The 24,499-nt window shown below is 39.7% G+C and overlaps 1 protein-coding gene across 4 annotated transcripts in view; it reads left to right on the top strand.

Moving 5' to 3' along the window:
* Positions 1-24,499, top strand: part of HPS5 (HPS5 biogenesis of lysosomal organelles complex 2 subunit 2) — a 49,430-nt gene that overhangs the window by 18,867 nt on the left and 6,064 nt on the right. For all 4 annotated transcript variants that reach the window (XM_027578576.2, XM_027578573.2, XM_027578575.2 and 1 more), the window contains 15 exons: positions 1,240-1,452; positions 1,744-1,815; positions 6,449-6,537; positions 9,358-9,536; positions 9,991-10,149; positions 10,729-10,915; positions 11,598-11,721; positions 12,889-13,038; positions 14,390-14,467; positions 14,760-15,337; positions 17,700-17,820; positions 17,996-18,151; positions 18,894-19,013; positions 20,507-20,620; positions 21,910-22,016. In XM_027578576.2, the coding sequence (XP_027434377.1) occupies positions 1,240-1,452; positions 1,744-1,815; positions 6,449-6,537; positions 9,358-9,536; positions 9,991-10,149; positions 10,729-10,915; positions 11,598-11,721; positions 12,889-13,038; positions 14,390-14,467; positions 14,760-15,337; positions 17,700-17,820; positions 17,996-18,151; positions 18,894-19,013; positions 20,507-20,620; positions 21,910-22,016 (2,447 nt within the window). The remainder of the gene's footprint in view (positions 1-1,239; positions 1,453-1,743; positions 1,816-6,448; positions 6,538-9,357; positions 9,537-9,990; positions 10,150-10,728; positions 10,916-11,597; positions 11,722-12,888; positions 13,039-14,389; positions 14,468-14,759; positions 15,338-17,699; positions 17,821-17,995; positions 18,152-18,893; positions 19,014-20,506; positions 20,621-21,909; positions 22,017-24,499) is intronic.

The following is a 24,499-nucleotide window of genomic DNA, read 5'->3' as shown; positions in this document are numbered from 1 at the left end:
ATACTTAGCCTTGTGCCTGTTACATATTTGAAAATGTAGAAAGCAAGGTTAATGAGCATACGAGTAAGAATGAGTTGCCTATATTTGTTCACTCAGCAAACATTTATTGTACTCTTCTGGACCCTTAGCACTGTGTTAGGCATCATAGAGGATATAAGGTAGTCAAGAAATAATTTCCCAAATAAGGAACATAAGTAATAAATCCATGACTTCTTAGATTGCTCTGTATGCATTTTGTGGCACTTCACATCCATGTTCTCAGGGTATGTACTGTTCTTACAGTTCTTCATATACTAAAGCTGAGGTTACATTTTACTCATGAAACAAGTACAGGGATATTTATTAAATTATATCTAAGGTCACCTTGTAAATTCATACCGGAGAGCATATGAGATCATTCTCTACTAGAAGAGTTTGAGTATATGGAGCACTGCAATGTCTGGTTAGTGCTTTCTGTAGGCCAGATGCTGTGCCTGGGCATTAAAGTAAAGAAGAGCAAGAAATGGCCTTTGTATTAAAGAAGGTGGTAATCTATTGTTCTAATAGACACAGTTGCCCTGTATAATGTGGTGAGTGCCCTGGGAAGCATGTAATTCAGCTTATGGGCATCAAAGAAGTCTCTTAGTGGAAGAATGATGAAGTCCTAAGAATAAGGAAAGCAGGTTTTAGGATGAGACACCTTCACATTGTCACCTTCCATGTTCCCAGGCAGTGTACTAAGTAAGCTCTTCTGCCAGGGAACAGAATGTTCAAAGTTGCAGAGTTTCAGAAGGACTCAGCATTTGGAGAAAAGAGTGAGGAATTTACTGGGTGTTTGTAGTATGGGAATGGCTGGAAGACAGGGTTGGAGAGGTAGCTTAGTAGCTTCCATGGAGTGTTCACCTTTTACAAGGCAATTTGGGATGGATTTTTTAAATAATTTGTCAGTAGGATTTAAGGATGTATGAAGTGGTTTGCTAGCACTCATTTTGTAGATTTGAAAGGGGCCTTTTATTAATTATGAGCCCCTATTCTGTGGATAATAAACTGAGTACTAATGTGAAGTGGTTTGCTTCCTGTTACAGAAATAGTTAATGGCAAATCACAGCTAGAGCCCTGTTTTGACCTTTCCAAGCTGCTGTTCTTTCCGGAGAGGACATTATGGGAGTGGTTATTATGGCTATGCTGCTTTGTAGTGCCATTGTTTTTGACTTTTTTTTTTATAAGTAAACATGCTTTCTCTTCTTTTTTGGGGATTAGAGAAAAATTTTGGAGAATCGGAAGCAAGGAAAGAGATGGAGAATACGGAGCTTGTTTTTTCCCTGGAAGATGTTCCTCGGGCCAGCAACCCCTAATATATTGTGCTCGCCCTGGCTCCAGGATGTGGGAAGTGAACTTTGATGGGGAAGTTATAAGTACCCATCAGTTTAAGAAACTCCTCTCATCACCACCTCTCCCTGTGATTACTCTAAGGTAATGATTTATATGGCTGGTAGGGACAATTTGAGGAATTTAATGCAGGAGTTGGGTTGAAATCTCTAATATTCTAGATGAGTTAAAGATTTTACTGTGCCTTCTAAGAGTGAAGTAGAATTTTTATTGAAGATTTAGAGAAACCAAAAAGTCTTTAACCAGTTATCTTTGGTATGATTAAAGTAGATTGAACAAAGGCAGATGAGTTAAATGCAGCAAAACTTTTCCTATGTCGGGAACAGCATACTTTGATGTTGTGATTCAATTATTAACAGACTGTTTTCTTCCTAGATCAGACCCTCACTATGATTATACAGTTGGATCCTCCCAATCTTTGTCTTTCCCCAGACTCTTGCATGTTAGGTAAGTTTCTCCTTTTGATCTTTCAGGAAAAAACAAAACAAAACAAAACCACTTTTTCTCTTTGCTTCTTGTTCACAGGCAGTTAGCTTTTTTATTTTTTTAAGATTTTATTTATTTGAGAGAGTGAGAGAGAGAGCACAAGTCAGGGGTGAGGCAGGGGAGAAGCAGAGTCCCCGCTGAGCAGGGACTCTGATGCGGGGCTCAATCCCCAGGACCCAGGGATCATGACCTGAGCCAAAACCAGTCGCTTAACTGACTGAGCCACCTGGGTGCCCTGGCAGTTACCTTTGTTTTTGTTTTTTAAAGATTTTATTTATTTATTTGACAGAGAGACACAGCCAGAGAGGGAACGCGAGCAAGGGGAGTGGGAGAGGGAGAAGCAGGCTTCCCATGGAGCAGGGAGCCTGATGTGGGGCTCGATTCCAGGTCCCTGGGATCATGACCTGAGCTGAAGGTAGACGCGTAATGACTGAGCTACCCAGGCGCACCCCCGGCAGTTAGCTTTTAAAAGGTTTTTGTACTAAGCTGTTTTTGGAAAGATAGGAGATGCCTATGTTACAAGAAGTGTTCTAAGAGGAATAAAAAGATCATAGAAATATGCTGCTTTTTTTGGTTTCAAATTGACCTCAACCAATTAGACAATCTGTAATTGTCAGGGACATTCTGATAATTAGAGCTAAGAACTGTCGGTACTGTTTCTTTCATAATCTCCCCTACCTGGTGGGAGGTTACAGTGAAAGCAAGTCTCAGACTGAAGTCAGCCACACACATATGTATGTCAGAAACCTAATTGTAGAACTTTTCCTTGTAAGTTTGGTAAGCTTTCAACTCTGTGTCCTTTAGGTGCTCTGACAAGTACCTTGCATGAAAAATCTGCTTGAGGCACATATTCTAACCATATTCTAACATTTTTTTAGACGGGGAGAGCACAGAGGGCGAGTGAGAGGGAGAAGCAGACTTCCTGCTGAGCAGAGAGCCGGATGTGGGGCTCGATCCCAGGACCTTGAGATCATGACTTGAGCTGAAGGCAGATGCTTAACTGACTGAGCCACCCAGGCGCCCCATATTCAGCCATATTCTAACATCAGGGTTTGGCTAGCCTTCCAGGTGGATTAGGTGCAAAAGTCCACTATTAAGTGGCAGCACAGAGTGCCACTAAAGGCTAGGTTTGCCGATTCTTACATCTTGTTCTACATGTATGGTAGTGCCAGTGTATGATTTCCAGCCAATCTGCATATCTTGAACTCATTTCATCAATGGATATTATTTCTAATATCCCTTAGACTAATGTATAAGATCTCTAAAGCAGATTCAGAGAATGTTATTTTAGAGGTTGTTTTAGGATAGTCTGATTGGGTTCTTTCATCAAAGGCTAACTGCTCTTAGAATGTGATTAAAAAAAAAACAACTATTGAAATGTTAACTAATTGCCCCTAATGTATGTATATGTCACACTGCCTACACTGACGTATTTAAAATTAAATTGTAGACAATTTAACATATTCTTTTTTTTTTTTAAGATCTTATTTATTTATCTGACAGCGAGAGAGGGAACACAAGCAGGGGGAGTGGGAGAGGGAGAAGCAGGCTTCCCGCTGAGCAGGGAGCCCGATGTGGGGCTCGATCCCAGGACCCTGGGATCATGACCTGAGCCGAAGGCAGACGCTTAACGACTGAGCCACCCAGGCGTCCCCAATTTAACATATTCCTAATTCACTCTGAAAATGAGAAAAAATGAGTATTCATAATTAGATAAAGCATATTAAAAACTCTTGCTTTATGGTACTTAGTATGATTTATAATTACATATTCATACAACATTTATGTCTGTCTTACTCTTAGACAGTTGCATAAGGGCTTTGTGTCTGTTTTGTTCCTTACATTATTCTCAGCACTTAGCATAGTGTTTGGCACGTGATAGACACTTGCTGACTGTGGTTTGATTTGCGAGGAAGCCCTTTACCCAAGAGTACGTTTTCTAATGGCAAGGCCACAGTTGGCTTGGTTTTGCTGGTAGAATTATATCTTTGAGTTAAGCTATTTAAAGCTCCTGTTACAGTTTCTGCCATAGCATACAAAGCTCTTAATGATCTGGCTCTGCCTACTCCGCAGCTTAGGTAATAATTAACGCCAGTTTGAAGCCTGTGCTGATTCCTCCAGCAGAATTAGACACTTACTCCCAGGCACTATTGTCACATCTTGTTCATTCCTCTGTCACCACCCCTCTTTCACTGTACCATGAATATCCAAGCCAGCACCATATTGTCAACTCCTTTGCTATGGGCTCTGTCTTAGGCACACAGAAAGCTCTCAAGTAACAGATCAGTTAAACAATACAATAAAGATTTTTTTTTAAACATGAGTAGGAAGGTTTTTTGTTTACTTTTTTTCCCCACTTATATGCTTGTGTCCAATGGTAACCTTTACTCTTACACCCACAAGTCCCAAAGGAAGCAGATATACTTTGTTTTCTTTTGGGCAGACAGTATCGCTTTCCCTTCCTTGACTTTTATTTATTTGACACAGAGAGAGAGAGCGAGAGCAGGAACACAAGCAGGGGGAGTGGGAGAGAGAGAAGCAGGCTTCCCGCTGAGCAGGGAGCCCGACTCGGGACTCAGTCCCAGGACCCTGGGATCATGACCTGAGCCGAAGGCAGACACTTAACGACTGAGCCACCCAGGTGCCCCTCCTTTCCTTGACTTTTAAAGCGGTGCTCTTAGGCTGTGTCTTAGTCTGTTTATTATCAATGAAAGTACAAGGGGATGAGAGATGTATAAATTACAAAGTATGAGCTCTTACAGAAGCCCTCCTCCTAAGATTTCCTAAGGAATCTTTCCAAGCTGAGTATTAAGTTTAGTGTCAAAATCTTTTATCTCTACTCAGGGATCCTCTGGCTTATTTTTTTCTTCTTTGGCTCCTGAACGTAGCCTTCCAGTTTTTCTTCCTTTGGATTAGCATTCTGACCGTTTCTTCTATCTTTGTGTCAAAGATTATTTTCTCATAGGGACAGTGACTTTGTCTTACATTGGCAAAATGTTTAATATTTATGTGAGGACCTAGTTCCTTTTAAATATCACTCCTAGTGTTTCATACCCACATAGTACTATTTTTAGTACTCTTGGGGGTATAAATAAAAAAATGGTCCCTGTTCTTTTTTTTTTTAATTTTTTTTGTTTATTAGAGAGTGTGTGCATGCGTGCACATGTTGGGAGGAGGGGCAGAGGGAGAGGGAGAGAGAAGCTCAAGTAGAGCCCCAGCTGGGCATGGAGACTGACACAGGAGTCGATCTCATGACCCTGAGATCACTACCTGAGCCAAAATGCAAGAGTCAAATGCTTAACCAGCTAAGCCACACAGGTGCCCCAGTGTCGTTCTTGAGATTATAATTTGTTGGAGAGATGTGGTGTTTCTACAAAAAGTTTAACAATAATAAAAAATAAGGGTTGCAACAGTGCAGTACGTGACTAAGTACCATATGAATGGGGAACAGGGTTGACAGGAAATAGGGTGAGTGCAGGAGGAAGAGCAGTTGGTGTGGGCTCTTGGAGGATTTCAGAGGGGAGTAACACTTCTGTGATCCTTGGGAGGTGGCTAGAGTGAGGCATTATAAGCTGGGATGCTGACTGAGGGAAAGAAGCAGAGATGACCCATTGGTATATGAGAAATAGTAGCAGCCTTGAGAGAGTATATGAGTAAATATAAGCAAAGGAGTATGGAAAGAGAGGAGCAGAGATGGAGAGTACCAGAGGACTGGAAAAGGTGGCCCAGGAAAGTGCAGTGTCCTGGAGTCCGGGGAGGTGAGATTCAGGAAGGAAGGAACAATCAGGAGGGTTGGCCCCTGCTTGAGCATTAAGAAGAAAGTAAATAAGGAAGGGTTATTTGGTTTGGCACTTAAGAAATCTATGACTTTATGAAAATGCAGTATGTGCAATAGTCAGGGTTCTGGGTAATAGTTGGTGGGTGGGTCAGTGAGGGTAAATGAGGGAAGAAGTAGATTCTGTGAGGTGTAGAGTAAACTTTAGTCCACGTTTTGGAGCCAGACTTTCCTTGGGTTTATTATTTTATCTGAGTTTCAGGGGTTTTTGTTTTTGTTTTTATAAAATAGGGAAAAGCACATCTATCTTGATGAGTTGCCACAAAGTTAGGTAATATAGAAAGAACCTTTGATAAAGCTCCTGGCAGATAGTTGACCAGGAGTTTTCAGCCTTTTATTGCCTGCACACAACTAAGGGCATCAAAATACTACCATCCCTAAGTGCGGCTCACCAGAGCAGTGATTTGTGGTGAGGTGCGTAGTCATTTTAAATGTGCCCTCTTCATACTAGTGATGGGAAGTTTAGGTGCTTTAACAAACATTAGATAAAGTACCAGCCTTTTCTTTTTTTAGAAGGCTTTTAGTGTATGTATCTAAAGTTTTCCCAATTTAGTACCATATTATGCTATTTTTTAAGGGGCTCTTGTTACAGACATGAAAGAGGTGTTAGGACTTGATTAACTGGATCACTGTTGTATTTTCTTTGTACAGTCTCAATTTAATAGCTGACGTGAGGGTCTGAATTCAGGGAATTAGATCATAAACTTCTGTATCCATGCAAACTAGAATTTTCTTAACTTCTTCCCTTTTCTTTGGTAGTGAGCACTGTGTACTGACTTGGACAGAAAGAGGAATTTATATTTTCATTCCTCACAATGTTCAAGTTCTTCTCTGGAGTGAAGTCAAAGGTAATTATATTTTTCTTTATGTAATTTTATTTTATTTTTAAGGATTTTATTTACTTATTTGAGAGAGAGAAAGCATGAGCAGGGGGAGAAGGCTGGGATCATGACCTGAGCCAAAGGCAGATGCTTAACCGACTGAGCCACCCAGGTGTCCCCTTCCTTGTAATTTTTAATCTCATGCTTGTGAAAGATTCAGTTATCATAGGAGAATTCTTTTGCAGTGTGAAAAGTAGAAAAATAGACTGAGGTGGCGTTTCTTTTAAAGATTAATGTCGGGGCGCCTGGGTGGCTCAGTTAAGCATCTACCTCCAGCTCAGGTCATGATACCAGAGTCCTGGGAGTGAGCCCCACATCGGGCTCCCTGCATAGCGGGGGTCTGCTTCTCCCTCTACCCCTCACCCTGCTCGTGCACTCTCTCTCTCTCACTTGCTGTCTCTCTCAAATAAATAAAAATCTTAAAAAAAATAAAGATTAACGTCCTAGATGTTTCCCATTGTAATGTATTTCCCAAGCATACGCTTGTGAATTTGTGTTCAGTTATTCAGTTTTTCATGGATAATTTTATTTTTTATTTATTTTTTAAGTAGGCTCCATGCACAGAACCCAAGATGGGGCCTGAACTCAGAACCCTGAGATCAAGACCTGGGCTGAAGAGTCAGTTGCTTAAGCGACTGTGCCTCCCCATGGTGCCCCTTCATGGATAATTTTAAATACAATTTTCACTTCTTAAATATTAGTAACTACTGCTAAAGATTGAATGGGTTAATTTTTTCCTTCTATTTACCCTGAATCTTTATCCCCATTAGAAGTCTTGCTTTAGCTTCCGTTTTGTGACTTAATAGTTTGAGGTTCAAGAAGACCTTGGGGGGGGGTGCACCTGGGTGGCTCAGACGGTTCAACGTCTGCCTTCTGCTCGGGTCCTGATCCCAGGGTCCTGGGATCGAGCCCTGCATCGGGCTCCCCGCTCAGCGGGGAATCTGCTTCTCCCTCTCCCTCTGCCTGCGGCTCCCCCTGCTTGTGCTCTCTCTGTCAAATAAAAAAATGAATAAAATCTTAAAAAAAAAAAAAGTCCATGTGGGAACAGCATTTTACATGACTGAGGCAGAGAAAATCTGTTTTTTTTTTAGTTTAAAGCAAAAATGAAAGAAATCTTGCATCATTAGCATTGCTAACTCAGAGAATATATCTTATCCTTTTGGGTCATTTTCTACATTGTAGAAATGTAAGAAAGAGGAACCATTACTTATTGATCTGATTAATACTGATTTCTTGTGGATTAAGTTGCTAAAGTTGTCCCTCGAAAACAAGTTTGTTTTTTAAAAACTGACATATACAGTGTATGAGTTTAAAGTATACAAAGTATTGATTTGATAGTTATATAGTTAACCCTTGAACAACGTGGGGACTTAGGGCCATAGACCCCTGTGCAGTCAAAAACCTGCATGTAACTTTTGACTCCCCCAAAACTTTACTACTAATAGCCTGCTGTTGACCTTGCTATTAACATCCTTTGTATGTTATATGTATTATTTGCTGTATTCTTACAATAAAGTAAGCTAGAGAACATTATTAAGAAAATCACAGGAAAGAGAAAATACATTTAGTACACCGTATTAATTGAAAAAAATTTGCATATCCATGGACCCATGCCATTCAAACCCAGGTTGTTCAAGGGTCAGCTATATATTGCAATATGATTACTGTCTTTTGTGATGAGAACTTTTAAGATCTAGTCTCTTAGCAGCTTTGCATTATATGATACAGTATTAACTGTAATCACGATGCTGTGCATTAGACCTCTAGCTTATTTGTCTTCTAATTGCAAGTGTGTACCCCTTGACCAATATCCCCCACCCCTCTAGTCCCTGGTTTCCACCATTCTACTCTGCTTCTGCTTGTTTGGCTTTTTTAGATTGCACCTATAAGTGAGATCAAAAACTAGGCTTTTAAGTTCTTTCATGATGTTCTGCCAAGATAGGTATTTTCTCATGAACTCTCAATTTACATACTGTGTTAAAATCCATTCATTGGCATCAGATTGTAACTCTCAGAAATGTTGTCATCTCATCTCTAATGTAGAGTGCTCTTTTAAAGCCCCAATTTCTTTTCACAGAAAGTGGCATTTTATTTTACTATTACTATTTTTAATTCCAGTATAGTTAACATACAGTGTAATATTAGTTTCAGATGTACAGTATAGTGATTCAGCAATTTTATACATCACCATGTGCTCACCACGACAAGTGCACTCAATCCCCATCACCTATTTCACCCATTCCCCCACCAGCCTCCCCTCTGGTGATCATCAGTTTGTTCTCTGTAATTAAGAGTCTCTTTCTTGGTTTGTCTCTTTCTCTCTTTTTCCTTTGCTCATTTGTTTTGTTTAGAAAGTAGCATTTTTTAAAAAAATTTATTTGAGAACGAGAGAGAGAGCACAAGCAGGGTGAAGGGCAGAGGGAGAAGTAGGCTCCCTGCTGAGCAGGGAGCCTGATGTCGGGCTTGATCTCGGGACTCTGGGATCATGACCTGAGCTGAAGGCAGACACTTAACCAACTGAGCCACCCAGGTGCCCCAGAAAGTAGCATTTTAAACATAGAATTTTAGATAAGAGAGATGTGGTTTTGTCTCTCTTTTATTTTTGATCTTTTTAGAATTGTCTAAAATATGATTTCTTCATTGAATTGCAGGTATAATAGAGATGAAATTCAGGCAAGCCAAACTCAATATAAAAAGTGAATTTATTAGAATAATTTCAGTCCTTACCAACATGGAAAAGGAGTATTTGGTTAACCTTCTCTGTGTTCACCCCTGTGGGTTTTGTAGATATTCAGGATGTGGCTGTCTGCAAGAATGAGCTGTTCTGTTTGCACCTAAACGGGAAAGTCTCACATCTTTCTCTGTTGTCTGTGGAACGCTGTGTGGAACGCCTGCTGAGGAGAGGCCTGTGGAACCTGGCTGCTCGCACTTGCTGTCTTTTCCAAAACTCTATTATTGCCAGCAGAGTGAGTCAGAGAGCTTACATGTTCACCTGGGTTGTTAGAATTACCCTAGCTGGTGGAAGTGTGCTATAAAGTTTATTGTCTTTATTAGCCCTGTCTGTATGACCTACAGGTAAAGCAGCAATAAATCCCTAAAGGAGGCATGACAGACAAATCTAGGAGTGGGTGGAGGGTAAGAAAAAGGGTATACTTCCCATTTAAAAAATTTTTTTACATTTTCTGAGAAACTTACTTGAATTTCAGGCCTTGTTTTAAGGGGGATGATTGTGTATACGGTAACTCTTAATTCCTAAAATCATTCTCATTAAGTCCTGCACTAGCTTATTAAACCTCTTTAAAGCACCTTTGAGGTTTTATCTTCTCTGTTAAACCTCTTTCAGTATATTGGCCACTGAATTTAGATTTAGTTATAAATAGTAAGCTATTCTATTTGGTTTCCACTTAATCCTTTCATTAGGGAAGAAAATCTTTGACTGTGGATAAATTGGAGCATTTGAAGTCTCAGCTGGATGTCACAACCTATAATAATCTAATTTCTCAACTGGAAGAATTGATCTTAAAATTTGAACCTTTGGATTCAGCTTGCAGCAGTAGAAGAAGCTCCATTTCGTCACATGTAGGTATTTTTACTTTTTAAAAGGTTTATCTGCACAGTACGGTTTTTCTTCCTTAGGTTGTACTCAAATATCTCTTAAGATCCCAAAGCTTACCTTTCTCTCCATGTAGTAGATTTGGGGTGGGGGGAGAGTTGCCAAGAGGAGGCTTTCTTTCAGCTGTTGGGCAGCCCTTATGAAGCCTCCATTTATGTGTATCTTGGAGCCACATTTTGTCTCATTGTTTATTATATTCTGTTTCCACATGTACCTCATATAGCCAGCAGCTCAAGTTAAGTTGCTCCTAATACGTGATTTCGGATGCTTCATGCTAATTAGAGTCACAGTGCAGCTCAGGATTGTCTCCTTGCAGCCCCATTCTCACTGCCAGGATTCATGGAGGCAAGCTAGGGAAAGACGGTAGCGGGCTGTCATCAATCCGTGAGTGTGAGCCAGCTGCCAGGGACCTAAACCTTGTTAAACCGTAATTGTTGTTATTGACTTGCTACTTACTCGTGTTGGTTGTTCTCTTAAAAAAATTTTTTTTTGTATTATAAAGGGAAGTTTCACTTCGATTTTTGGGGGATCTTTTTTATTTTTAGGAAAGTTTCAGCATCTTGGACTCTGGTATTTATCGGATCATTAGCAGTAGAAGAAGCAGTCAGTCAGATGAAGACTCTTGTTCCCTTCATAGTCAGACCCTCTCCGAAGATGAGAGACTCAAAGAATTCACCTCACCTCAAGAAGAGGACCAACCAGATCAGTGTTGGAGCTCACACGGAAATGAAGGTGATGGTGGTGTGCTTTGTTGGTTGCTGATAGGAAGCAGTTATTTTCTGTGACTTCTATTTGCCAGGATTAACTTATGCATTAAGTTTTTTGTGTGGTGGTAATAATCTTTATTATGTTGATAGACTTTCCACTCAGACCTGTAGATCTGCTTGCCACTGAAAGAATGGGTTTATGTTTAGTTGTGTTTTTCACCCTCCTGTTCAGGCTAACATTGATACAGTCCCTAATTATGATCATGCATCAAAGTGCTGGAAAAGTTAAGAAAGGAGGTCATTAACCAGTGAAGTAGAATAATTTTATCTTGACTAACCAAATTATTTTCCATCAGGATTGAAAAATTACTACAGTTTTGGGGGCCATTGCCTTCACTTTTCGATGTTCGAGTATTCCTGTGATGAACTGTTGAGAAGAGATTAATAGAGACTCTAAACCTTCTTTTTGACTTATGGGGATTCAGGGTTAGTAGGAAAATGAAGGTACCTGCCTAAGTGTTTTATATGTGGACCATCCCATGCATCTTGTAAACCTGTGTTCTGCTCATTTGTATCTGGGTCAGTTGTGATTTTGGTATGGAACCCTTCATTTCCTCTGGTTTATTCATTTCAGAATTTTTTTTAAAGGTTAAAAAAACCTTGTGCGATTAAATTTTGTTTCTTTTTCCCTCGATTCCATTCATTAGACAGTGTTTCTCATGCTCCTGTGACATTTGAGACAGATAAGAACGAAACTTTTCTCCCCTTCGGCATCCCGCTATCATTTCGTTCTCCATCTCCTCTTGTGTCTCTTCAGGCTGTCAAGGAAAGGTAAGTTAGTCTTGTCACTGAATCCCATTTCTTGTTTCACTTCAGTTGTCACATTAGGTACTTTTGTGCTGAGAATGGAAAGACATTTATTTAGTTAATTTATTTTTAAAAAGATATTTATCTGAGACAGAATGCACGCGAGTGGGGGGGAGGGGCAGAGGGAGAGGGAGAAGCTGACTCCCCGCTGAGCAGGGAGCCTGATGCCAATGTGACATGGAGCTTGATCCCAGGACCCCAGTATCATGACCCAAGCCAAAGGCTGATGCTTAACTGACTGAGCCACCAGGTGCCCTTGGAAAGATATTTTAAATGAGAAAAAATGAAAGCCTCTAGGTTATTTCTCATATAACCTGTTACCTGAGGCTATTAACTTCTCATTTCCATCTTGGGCAATTTAGCTTCCCTCTTTGAGCAGTTGGATATTTGAATTGTTTTAAAATGTGCCCTCCACCCCAGACAGAGCAAAAGTTTGAAAAATCTGTTTTTCCCTCATCCCTGATAGGAACAGTTTCTATATATCATTAGTCTTTTCTTGATCCTTTCTCAGTTTGGGCTCAGAATTGGAGACTCTTCAGAAGTCTTTCTAACTACTCCATGGGCCTAGAATTGGCGTTCGAGTTTGAGAGAAAAGATTTTGTAAAGCTACTTAACTGCTTATCTGAGTCTTTTATGGGTTTTTGTTTTGTTTGTTTGTTTTTTAATTTTAATTCCAGTATAGTTAACATACAGTGTTACATTAGTTTCAGATGTACAATACAGTGATTCGATTACCAGATGTAGTTTTGCTTGTAAAGGAAGATATATTGTTACTAGTTAGCCACTGAGTTTCATGGAGAAATTCTGCTATTTCTCTGGCCAGGATGGGGCAGGTGATCACATGGCCTCCTTTGCCTAAGTTGACAGAAACATTGTAGACATATCTGGAGTTAAAGACTTTCTTTAGTATTGAATCAAAGCAGTTTAGTAAATGAAGTGAATCCTTATTATACTCTAAATTTTACATGGGCCTTATATGAAATACATAGTTGATTAGGGAAGTTGCTATAAGCATAGTCTTTCTATTCAGTCCAAGTTGCCTTTCTAGGACTAACAGGAACATAGAGAACTCAGGTACTGAATTTTTCATTCTTGGGAGTAATGAAGGTTTTTTTGGTATTTGACTTCCAGTGTTTCTAGCTTTGTGCGTAAAACTACTGAGAAGATTGGCACCCTTCATACAAGCCCTGATCTGAAAATAAGACCAGAACCCAGAGGTGATGAGCAGTTCTGTGAAGACGAGATGAGTCCAGGCACCTGCCCAAAGGAACAAGACACTGAGTAAGCTCTTGCATATAAATCTGGGTAAATGCTAGAGGACTCAGCTGGCATTTTGAAGAAAGCCTTAGACTCTGTGCTATTGGAGAAGGCACATGTATGACCCTGTTCATTGTAGATTGTGTAGCTCATAAAAAATGTGAATACCATAAAGTAAGTTTTGGAAAATGACATCTATCCATAGCAAATCTTTTGAGAGAGAGTTTTAGTTGAGCACGTTTTTCATCCTTGCATAGCTTCCCGCTCCTCCAAATCTCTTCAAACTTCTGGGCTGTTAGAGAAGAGTATTAGATAAGAGTAGGATGACCAGTGGTCGAGGCCCTGTCCTTGCTGTGCTTCTGACTAGCATGTGGCCTTGGGTAAGTCACTAATGCTCTCTGGCCTGTGAAATGAGAGCATTGGCACTGAGGTCTTGCCAGGTACCTTCTTAACGATATGCTGGTGCCATCGTCCTCGCGTAGTGGTGTGGTGGCAGAGCCCTTGGTCTGGCATAGTGTGAAGTGTCTGCCCACCTGGTCTCTGCCCTAACTCACAGTTAGGGGATCTGAGCATTAGAAGCATGCAAGCTCAGCACTAGGGACTGAGTGCCCCACAGGCCCAGTGTATGTGGACAGTCAGATGAAATAGAATAGTTTCGTGAATCCATGTATTTATAGGACCAAAAAAAAAAAAAAAAAAAAAGTACAGGTATTGCTGTGGCATTGAAGGCAGCCCTCAGTCTGACCTTAGCCCCCCTTTCCAGCCTCATTTCCAGCCACATCCTTCCAAGCGCTCTAAGTGGGTACACTTCACTACCTTTCTTTATGTTTCTTTCACCTGCACACTGTTCCCCCCACCCATCCCCCCTTTTTTCCTAACACATGTACCGCCTCCAGGGGAAGGCATCCCTTGATTGCCTCATCAGAATAATTACTCTTTTTTTTTTTTTTAAGATTTTATTTATTTTTTGACAGAGGGAGACAGTGAAAGAGGGAACACAAGCAGGGGGAGTGGGAGAGGGGGAAGCAGGCTTTCCACGGAGCAGGGAGCTCCCAGGACCCTGAGATCATGACCTGAGCCGAAGGCAGACACTTAATGACTGAGCCACCCAGGTGCCCCAGAATAATTACTCCTTGTCCTGTGCTTACATAGCACAATGCTTGTGTTGCTCTTTAGCATTTGTTTTATTCTCATTTATGTTATAGTTAGTTGTTTGCATACCTTTCTTTCTCACTTGAGTTTACTCATCTTGAGGCTGTGGACCATTTTTTGTACTCCTCTGTTTGTGTCATGTAATATTAAGTACAATACTTGCCACTTAGAAACAGCGTCTAAGGATGCTGTAATCCCCTTTAACTCTTTTCACACTTTCTAGGGGCAAAAAAGAAGTAATTAGTCAACCTCCAGAAGAAGACAAGCTCCAAGAGCTCAAAGTAGCAACAGCAGAAGCAATGTGAGTATTTATGAATGAGAGAGTTTTATAGTGAATGGGAATGACTTTGAGGTCATCAGTAGTGGTCCTGAGACTGTGGGGGCAGAGGTAGTCTCATTTGTAATTGAAATTCAGCAGTTAGTATTAAAGTTAACACTCTCTGTATTTTCATCTTGCTGAGATAATTGTTGAAGAGTTTAAAAGTAACATTTATTTCCAAGAAGTATGTTTTATCCAGTAGGTTTGTTGAGCATGAAATAATTTGTTTTAAAAAAACACATGGAGCATAAATTGCATTGTCTGTTTTGTGTAGGACCAAGCTACAGGACCCGCTGGTTTTGTTTGAACCCACATCTCTGAGGATGGTCTTACAGGAGTGGCTTTCACAGTTAGAAAAAACGTTTGCTGTGAAGGACTTTTCAGGTATTTCAGATACTGGCAACTCATCCACGACGTCAAACCAGGATGTGCTATTGTTTGACCAGTCAAAAAAAGAAATACTAGATGAAGATAATGAAAAAGAAAAAAGAGAGTCTTTAGGCAATGAAGGACCTGTTGATCCAACAGCATGTGAATCTACAAATAGTCTGAGGGAGCCCCTGGATGACCTTTTCCAAGTCTGTTCTCCGTGCAGCATAGCTAATGGTCTTCAGAAGGACCTGGCTGAATTGACAACGTTGTGTTTGGAATTGAATGTATTGAATTCTGAGACCAAAAGCACAAGTGGATGTGTGGACCACACTCTGCAGCAGTACTCTCCTGAAATTCTGGCTTGCCAGTTCATAAAGAAGTACTTTTTTCTCCTGGACTTGAAAAGAGCAAAAGAGAGTATCAAGCTTGGTTATGCTAGCAGTCCTTGTGTTTGGGATACTTTTATTGAAGGATTGACAGGTAATAATCAGATTGCCTTATCAAATAGAAATTAATGTAGAGAACACTAGCATCTTAGCATTTTCACATTTAAAGAAAAAAACTTAAGTACAAAATCACTTCTATTCTGGGCAACCTCCATTCCGTTTCCCCCTCAGTTTATTAATTTTTAATAGTTTTTCAAACATTGGTTTCATTTGCAATGGTATTATAAGTAATTCATTTTATTTCTCTCACAGTCATACTCAGAAAATGTATATAGCAATGTTGGAGAAGTTGGGGTTAAAGTAAAACATTTTATAAATGCAGATATATAAAAACTAAATCCTTTATGTAATTTACTAATGCAGAGATAATCTATGCCATTTATTGAGTACTTACTGTGCATCAGATATTATGCTAAACACTTCATAGGCATCATCTCATTTCTTCCTTACAAGTGTCTTCAGAGTAGGTGGTGTTATTCCATTTAATGGGTGAAGAAACTGAGGCACAGAGAGATTGTAATAGTTGAGCAGGCTAAACTGCTGTAGTAAATACCTCCCAATAACTCGGATACAATAGAAGTTCGTTTCCATGAAGAAGCTCTCTTCCATGTGGTAATCCAGGGTTCCAAGTTTCTTCCATTTCTTTGAACTCCTTCTTCCTTTGGGCCTGTGATTGAGAATGGATTGCTATGTCCAGGGGAATGCATGTGGAAGGGGCAAACATGCTATGCCCTCTTAGAGGCCTGACCTTGTAGTGCCTGACATCTCTCCTTTTAATGTCAAATTGGTGAGAATTTTATCACATGGTCCCCTTACCTGTGAAAGAGACTGGGAAATGTAAGCTCTCCAGGTGTCTAGAAGGAAGGGAATGGTACGGGTGAAGAGCTTGCATGTCTATCTCAGGGATTTTGGTGGATTAACAGCAGTCTCCATTTCACACTTGACTGAAAGTATGTGTCATCCTCCTGTGGAAACCGGCTCTCATACTTCAGACCATGCATGCTCTTTCCAGTGTATAGTCCCATGTTTTTGACTAATTGATATACCAAAAGTTAACAATCACAAATAAAGATACATTTTTATATTGTCTGACTTAAAGATCTTCACGTTTTCTAGAAACATGACCTGTAGTTATTGTTCTACTTCAGTTCACATTTAGCAGTTAAAAGCATAAGAAATGATTTCAGTTTCTTTCTCTAAGTTGAGGTAGACTGTCTTTTACATGAAATAAAATTTAATTCTCTTCCAGTAGGTTCACATTATAATGTTTCACATTATTACTTATTGGAACTTTGTAATATCTGTCTCATATGGGATCACACCCAACCCTGAAAAGAGTCTGATCAGCCTGAGTGGTTGTTAACTTATTACCAGAGCTGGCTAGAGCCCCAGTGGGTTGGGTACTTTGAGATGATGCAGCTGCTCAGCTTGAATTTAGGGGGAGACGTTTGGCTTAGCCCCACCCAGTTATAAAGCTTGCCCTCACATCTCCAGCTGTAAATGCTGGTTGCTTTCTCTGAATTTGTTCAAGTACTTACTGCCTTACACAATCAAATAGGCAATAATGAAATTGGGGAAAAATGATTTTAAAAAACCATGTATCAGAAATGGAAGGTTGGGTTTTTAGAAATGATCTGAACAGGTTCCACCTTTTTGCTAATGATGTCATTAAGGAAAACAGCTTTTGGAACTGTTCTTGGGGAATGGTCTTCAGAGCCAGTTGAAAACTCCAAAAAACTCATTTTAGGGGCTCCTGGCTGGCTTAGTCAGTGGAACATGCAACTTTTGATCTCTGAATTATAAATTCGAGCCCCACGTTGGGTGTAGAGATAACTTAAAATCTTAAAAAAAACCTCACTGTAGATTCATGTGTGTATTATATATATAATATATATATATTTTAAACTACAAGTTTCAACTAGATCATCACTCACACTTGGCTGTAACTGATGTTTATTAAAAATAGGTGAAATTTTAACTTTATTTTGTTCAAAAAGATGGGGTTCTAGGAAAAATGATAAATTTGGCCTTGATATATACTATATATATACGTATGTACATATTATATACACACATATATATGTTCTATTGATTTAGTGTATAACACATATATTCTAATATATGTTACCTTTTTTGAGGGTGATAGTGGCTTATATATTGGTTATGTGTTCTTTTCTCTTGTTAAAAAAATTACACTGTGCTTTGCCTCCCAATTTGATTTTAAGGTCTTTAAAAGTAGGGATTGTGTGTCTTGTTCTTTTTTTTGTCCTTCAATGCTTAAACATTGTGCCATGCACCCAGGAGGTCCATGACTAATGATAGTTGAATGAATATATTCATGAATTGAATATTTATAGCTATGAGATGAAAGGAAAAGGGTGTGCTTTATCTTTCAGAAATGGCAAGTTCCAGTCCTACATATATGGAGATGGAAGAAGGAGACTTACCAACAAGATTAAAGTTATTGAATGACTCTGTCCCCTTTGGCAATCCTTTGTTGATTGCTTATGCTGCCCGGTAGGTTGTCATATATGTTGTTTATATGAATAAGGCATGTGTTTTTTTGTTTGCGTCTTAATCTCTAAAGTTTTACTCAGTTGCCTTGTTATTTTTATTTCTAATAAGTGCTTAGACATGTAACCAAGTTACATCATCTCACTGAAGTTGGGGACTAACTTGTTTTTAAATGCAGATTGTATGAGAAGTTTGGAGAATCTGCCCTTCGGTCCTTAATCAGGTTTTACCCATCTATTTTGCCTTCGGATGTCATGCAACTTTGTCATCATCATCCTGCTCAGTTTTTGGCCTATTTAGACAGTTTGGTGAAATCGAGGCCTGAAGACCAACGGTGAGAAGGCGAGAACATTTGCAGACTCCCCTTTGCTTTGATAGGGCATTATTTCCCTTGTAGAAGCCGTTGTAACGTTTTTACTGCCAACTACCACAGAGCCGAGGCCCCTCCTATGGAAGAGGATGATTACAGTCCTTGCCCTTCTGTCACAGTCCATAGCATACACTGAATGTGCACAGACCATGTTCTCTTCCCTCCCCCCGCTCAGGGATTCTCAAATGATCAGAGTAAAATTAAAGCCCTGCTTCAGGTCCTCCGCTAAGACGGATAAGCTTCCTTGTTGTCTGGGCTGAGTGGATTTATTGCCACCTCTTTGTTGATAACATCCCAGCTTTTTGCGGGGTCTCATCTTTTTGTGGATCTGAGTTCTAGCTTCGCTGCTTTTTTTGATTGAGGCCTCATTTCCTATTTCCGCATGACCCTTGGTTGTTGAAACCAGCAACATCCCCCCCTCCCACCGCCACCACCTTTTTTCCTCTGATTGATTTACATGTGCCATACTGGCCTTCTTTCTCTCTCTGTCTCTTTTTTTTTTTGGCCCTTTGACATTTTCCTTATTATCTTGAGTTCATCTTTTCATTTAAAAGGCTGTCAGATTTTCACCTGCATTTCTAGACATTTTGTAGCAGAGCATTTTCATCTATTATTTTGATCCCCTAATATTTTCTTCACATTCCCATGTTTTATGTCTCCTTTCTCAGCATGAAGATTGGTGATTTTGTCCCCAACTTTCTTTTAGGCCATCCTTCCTTGAGTCCCTTCTACAACCAGAGTCTTTGAGATTGGATTGGCTGCTTTTGGCCATGTCCCACGATGCTCCCCCAAGCACAAGCACGATGGACAATGAAGGAAACCCCAGGTACAGAAATTCTCTTTCTAAGCTGTGATGTTCTTCTGGAATGAAATGGCTTTATTCACATGTAGCATTCTGGGCTTTCTTCAGGAACAGCTGTGGAAGAGACTGACTCAAGTCACAATAGTAATGAGACTGAGTGTACTTCTTAGTGGTTCTGAACACTTTTTAAGTTACAGATCTTACAAGAATCTGGTGATTCCTCTCAGAAAAATGCATATCCCTGCACAATTTTGCACATGATTTCAGGTTAAACTGACCCCCTGAAGCTCTTTCATGGATCCACATTAAGAGTCCTTGATGATTCAATCTGTATTAGAGGAAGAAAATTGTATTTTTTTTCCTAGAAAATTTCTAGACATAGCTTGATTTGGGACTAAGAAAAAAAAAACTATAAAAAAATACACACTGATACATGTAATGTATTAGAAATGTTCCTTGTATTTTCCTCTAGGAGAAGCTTTTTAAAAGCCCCCCAAGTGCCTATCTTATATGCTTAGACAAAAGCTCTAGAAGGACATACAATGGCTGTCTACGAGTGATGAATTATAGGCTTCTTTTTTTGCTTTTGATTACTTAAAATGTCTATTTTTTAAAAATAAACAGGTAATCGATTTTACTGGAAAAGCAGAATTGACATAAATTAAAATTACATATTTGCATATTGTGATTAATAACCTCAATCAACCAGCAAACTTTAAGGACATATAAGCAAGCAAGCAAGCACCAAATATTTACAGAACCACAGAGAAATTTGAAGTACCACTGTAGACTAGTGATAAAGAAGGCCTTTATCCCTTTAAAGGTGTTTAATGCCTTCCACATATAAATATAGTTAGCTGCCTATAGCTTTTCATATAGCTGATCCTGTCCAGGGTTTATGGCAAGAAACTAAAGAGGAATTGTTGCCCAAAATTTGGATGAGTGGAATACAGTGAGAGAAAAAGTATAACCAGATTTATATTTAACTAGATGAATGTAGTTACAAAACAATTAGGAAATAAAACCTGTCAGTGACAGATATACATATAAAAATTAAAATAAAAGTAAAAGTTACTAAAAAATAAACAGGTATTGGGATGCCTGGGTGGTTCAGTTGGTTGGGCGTCTGCCTTTGGCTCAGGTCATGATCCCAGGGTCCTGGGATCGAGTCCCGCATCGGTCTCCCTGCTCAGCGAGGAGCCTGCTTCTCCCTCTGCCTGCTCTGTCTGCCCCTTCCCATTTGTATGCGCGGTCTCTCTCCCTGACAAATAAATAAATAAATTTTTTTTTTTAAAAAAGAGCTTTTTAAAAAATAAATAAAAAAAATAAAAAAACAGGTAATTTGTATAGGAAAAATAGCTATTTTTAATTTTTCAAAAGCCAAGTAGAAATGTTTGAAAAATACAATAGTAATGGAACAAATAAAATTAAACTCTGTTCTTACCTATTAGATGATGAATAAACATTTTGTAGAATGTATTTCCTATTCCATTTACTGAGAGCTTTTCATTTCACAGGGCTCATTCACACTTGTGTTTGTGGGGTTATAGCCAGCTGATGCTTCATCTCATTAAACTACCTGCAGATTTTACAACCAAAGAGAAAATGACTGACATCTGTAAGTCTCATGGGTAAGTGAGAATATTTTTAGAAGCTGAAGTTAGGATTAGAATCATCTTATTTAATAGCTTTGTAGCAAAGGACTTGAATTGGTATGCTTTATCATTTGGGAATTCTCTTTACTACAGAAAAGTACCTTTTGTTTTAAGTAATAGTAGAGTAAACGTCTTTTTAAATTTCGTGCGTATTTTTTCTTTGCGTAGAAGAGACTGGCCCTTGCTAATTCCTCTCTCCGCCTGGTACTTAGTAGCTAGCCCCAGTTCTCAGGCACTTAGGTGGTATTTAATTAAGCATCAGACTGTGTGATAATTGATGCAGGGTTCTCAAGAAGGGAGAGATCAGAATGTGCTCAGTAGAAGTGCTGGTGAAGGACTTAAGGAGGAGGTGAGACTTTGGAGGTAAAAGCCCTGAAGGCTGGACAGGATTTATATTGTTAAAGGAGCCCAAGAGGAGGGCAGGGCAGGTGAGAGAAATAGCAGGAGCAGGAGAAACTGACATTGCTTTTTGTCTGGACCACATATCAGTTCTTTATTGCTTGGTGGTGTTACCTTATGGCTCCACCTGGATTATCATCTTCTGGAGCTAGGGACCTGTGTCTTCCTTTTTCCTCATAATGCGTCAATTCATACAGTGGTAGGTACTGGATACATATTTGTTCATTGATAATAAGAGATGAGACTAGTCGGGTGTGGTGGGTGATGAGATCATATAGGACCTTGAAAGCTCATCAGAAGAATTTAGTTGCCAGTAGAGACCTTTTAGACCTTGGGGTACAGAAATGACATGATAAAAATGGAGCTTTCTGGAGATCATTTCTGGTGTCATACATGAGAAAGAAATGGGACATTCTGAAGGAAAATGTGAGACTTAAAGACAATGGGTATAGCAAATGAAGGAGGGCAAAAAGTCAAGGAAAACTTCCATAGTTTGCATATTTGGGGAAGAAATCTGAAAGTTTATAAAGTATTTAAGGTTATATATTTCATAATTGGTGCTTTGCCTCAAATGTCAGTATTTATCTCTAGCTTTTATTCTTTTTTTTCTTAAACACTCCAGATTGGGCTATCTAATAGAACTGTCTATGATAATGGAAATATTGTACTACATTGTCCAATATGGTAGCCACTAGCCACTTTGGCTATTGAAAACTTGAAATATGGATTGGTCAGCTGAAGAACTGACTTTTTACTTAATTTAAATTTAAGTAGCCACATGTAGCTAGCATCTACTATATTGAACAGCAGAGCTCCAGATAAATTCACTGTTTTGATTCCTTTTTTCAACTTTGTTCTCTTTAAAGTTTCTGGCCTGGATATCTTTCTCTTTGTTTGGAGCTAGAGAGAAGAAGAGAGGCCTTCACCAACATTGTGTACCTAAATGATATGAGCCTGATGGAAGGGGACAATGGTATGTAAATCCCAACTGGTTACTCTTGGTTGTAGTGTTTTAGAAGTCACTGTGGACTTTTCAGTAAAGAAATTTGGTGAACATTTTGATGATCCTGTATGTAATTCTCTAATTCTAGCTAGCTGTCAGATTTGTGGAGGTTTGTTTTTTGTTGTTGTTTTTGTGTTTTGGGTTTTTTTTTAAGATTTTATTAGAGAGTGAGTGAGAGAGAGCAGAAGCGAGGGGAGGGGCGGAGGGAGAGGGAGAAGCATGCTCCCTGCTGAGCAGGGAGCCCGACACAGGACTCAATCCCAGGACCCTGGGACTATGACCCAAGCTGAAGGCAGACATTTAACCAACTGAGACACCCAGGCGTCCTGGAGGTTTGTTTTTTTGTTGTTGTTTGTTTTGTTCGTTTATCTATACCACTTAGTATATTATGAAATCATAATTAGGAATAAACTACAGGCAGCTTTTCTATTAATGAATGCCTACTGTGTGTTAGGCACTATACTAGGTCCTTTTTCATTTGCCGTTTAAATGAGATAACAAGCCTTTGGAATAGTTACTGTTATTTCTGATTTACAGAAGTTATAACTGAGGCCTAGAGGAAGGAGAGTTAGTTTCCCCAAAGCCATACCACTGGTGGAGCAGGTGTTCAGACCCAGGTCTGACTCTGTCTAAAGTTTTTGTTCAGATTCTTTTCTCAGCACTAACCTTTTACACAGCCAAAAGTTAGATATCATCAAAATGAACTTAAAGTGGCGTGGCAGTCAGCTTTTCCTAAGCTTTCACAGGTATTTAGATAATTAAAAAAAATTTTTTTTAATTTTCATCAATCCAACACAGATAAAATGACAATCAGAAGGCGAGGCTTTGACACACTGATATCTGATGCTTGAGACTCTGTCTTGGGTGTTTTGTAGTGTGGCTTTATTCGTCTCAGTGCAAAGATGCCAACTGTGTGACATCAGGGTCCTTCTTTCAGCAGTGTGACCTACAGCCTGGTTCAGCCCTGTTGGTGTAGAAGAGGGAAAGTTTGAACAGGGCAGAGAAGCCAATTGACTGGCAAGTGTTAGCTTCCGATGTCCCAACTATCGCAAAGATTACTGAGATCATCTGTTTCAGAAATGAAGAAGAGGGCCAGGAGGTTCTACAGGACTAGAGCTGTAGACATGGATACACTCCTGAAAAATAACCAGAATAGTTAAGATAGACATGGTTTATATTTTTCAAGTTACAACACGATGTTTATTATAGATAAAAACAAAATTTAGGAAGCATAAAGAAAGTATCCCTTAAAATCTTTTCTGCCCAGATAGTCTGAATATTTTGTTAAAGTAATAATAGCAGCTGTTCTTACCCTTGGTATATTAAATGGGGGTCTTTTCTTGACACTTCTGTTTCCCCATAACTCATATTAATCACTCTTCAAGGCATGTTGGTTTTATTGCCAGATGTAGATCTCCTGTCTGTGTACCTACTTTTGCTCCACCACCAGCTCCGGTCCTAGCTACTTGCCTAGATGGCTGCAGGAACCTCAGAATTAAGTCATCTGGTTTCCATTCTCTCCCACCTTTAATCCATTTGCCCTGTAGCAGCTAGAAGCGATCTTTTACAAAAATTGGATGATGTGGCTCTCCTCCTTGAAGCCCCTTACATGGAACTCAAAATCCAGGCCTTTGTGCACTGTAGGCCTTTCTTTGAGTTCCTTGAATTCAAGTTCTGTCCTGTCTCAAGTCACCTTCCATGTTTCCTTTGTCGGAAATGCAGGCTCCTTCACCTTCTGTTCCTGACGCCCTGCGACCTCAAGCTGCCCATAGTTGAGCCACAGGCACGTGCTCTCTAAGCTTGCCTGGTCTTTCAACTCTCTGCTTACCTGTCCCTCCTCATGGAGCCTTTCTCAGATCCTCCCCCAAACCTGCCATTCTCTCTAATGGTTCCCTGATCTTTTTTTTTTTTTTAATATTTAATTTATTGAGAGAGAGAACACAAGAGCACAAGCAGGGGGAAGTGGCAGGCAGAGGGAGAAGCAGGCTCCCCCCGAGCAAGGAGCCCAGTGTGGGACTTGAGACCTGAGCTGAAGGCAGATGCTTAACTGACTGAGCCACTCAGGCACCCTGGTTCCCTGATGTTTATTGCACTTAGCCCAGTTTGTAAGTACAGATTTATTTCTGTGTTTATCTAAGGTTCTGCCCCCTTTACTAGACTGTGAGCTCCACAAGAACGCAGGGCTCATCATGTCTGGTTGGTCCCTCACTGCACCTTGGGTGCCTAGCCTGGACTATACCTGGGAAATACCTGAGTGAGCCAAGTGAAGAAGAATTTTGGAGCTAATATTGTGACTTCTCCTTATCATTATTTATTCAACAAATGTTCGGAAAGCAACTTTGTGTTAGGATGATGAGATTATGTTCTTAGGTTTTGGTATTAAACGTGTTCAGAAATGGTTTTGACCACCTCCTGCACACAGGCAGAGTGCTAAGGGCCATTAGAGCTAACAG

This window comes from Zalophus californianus, chromosome 11, assembly GCF_009762305.2.
Source record: "Zalophus californianus isolate mZalCal1 chromosome 11, mZalCal1.pri.v2, whole genome shotgun sequence".
Lineage (NCBI taxonomy): Eukaryota > Metazoa > Chordata > Mammalia > Carnivora > Otariidae > Zalophus > Zalophus californianus.
This window is presented reverse-complemented; position numbering and strand designations above follow the sequence as displayed.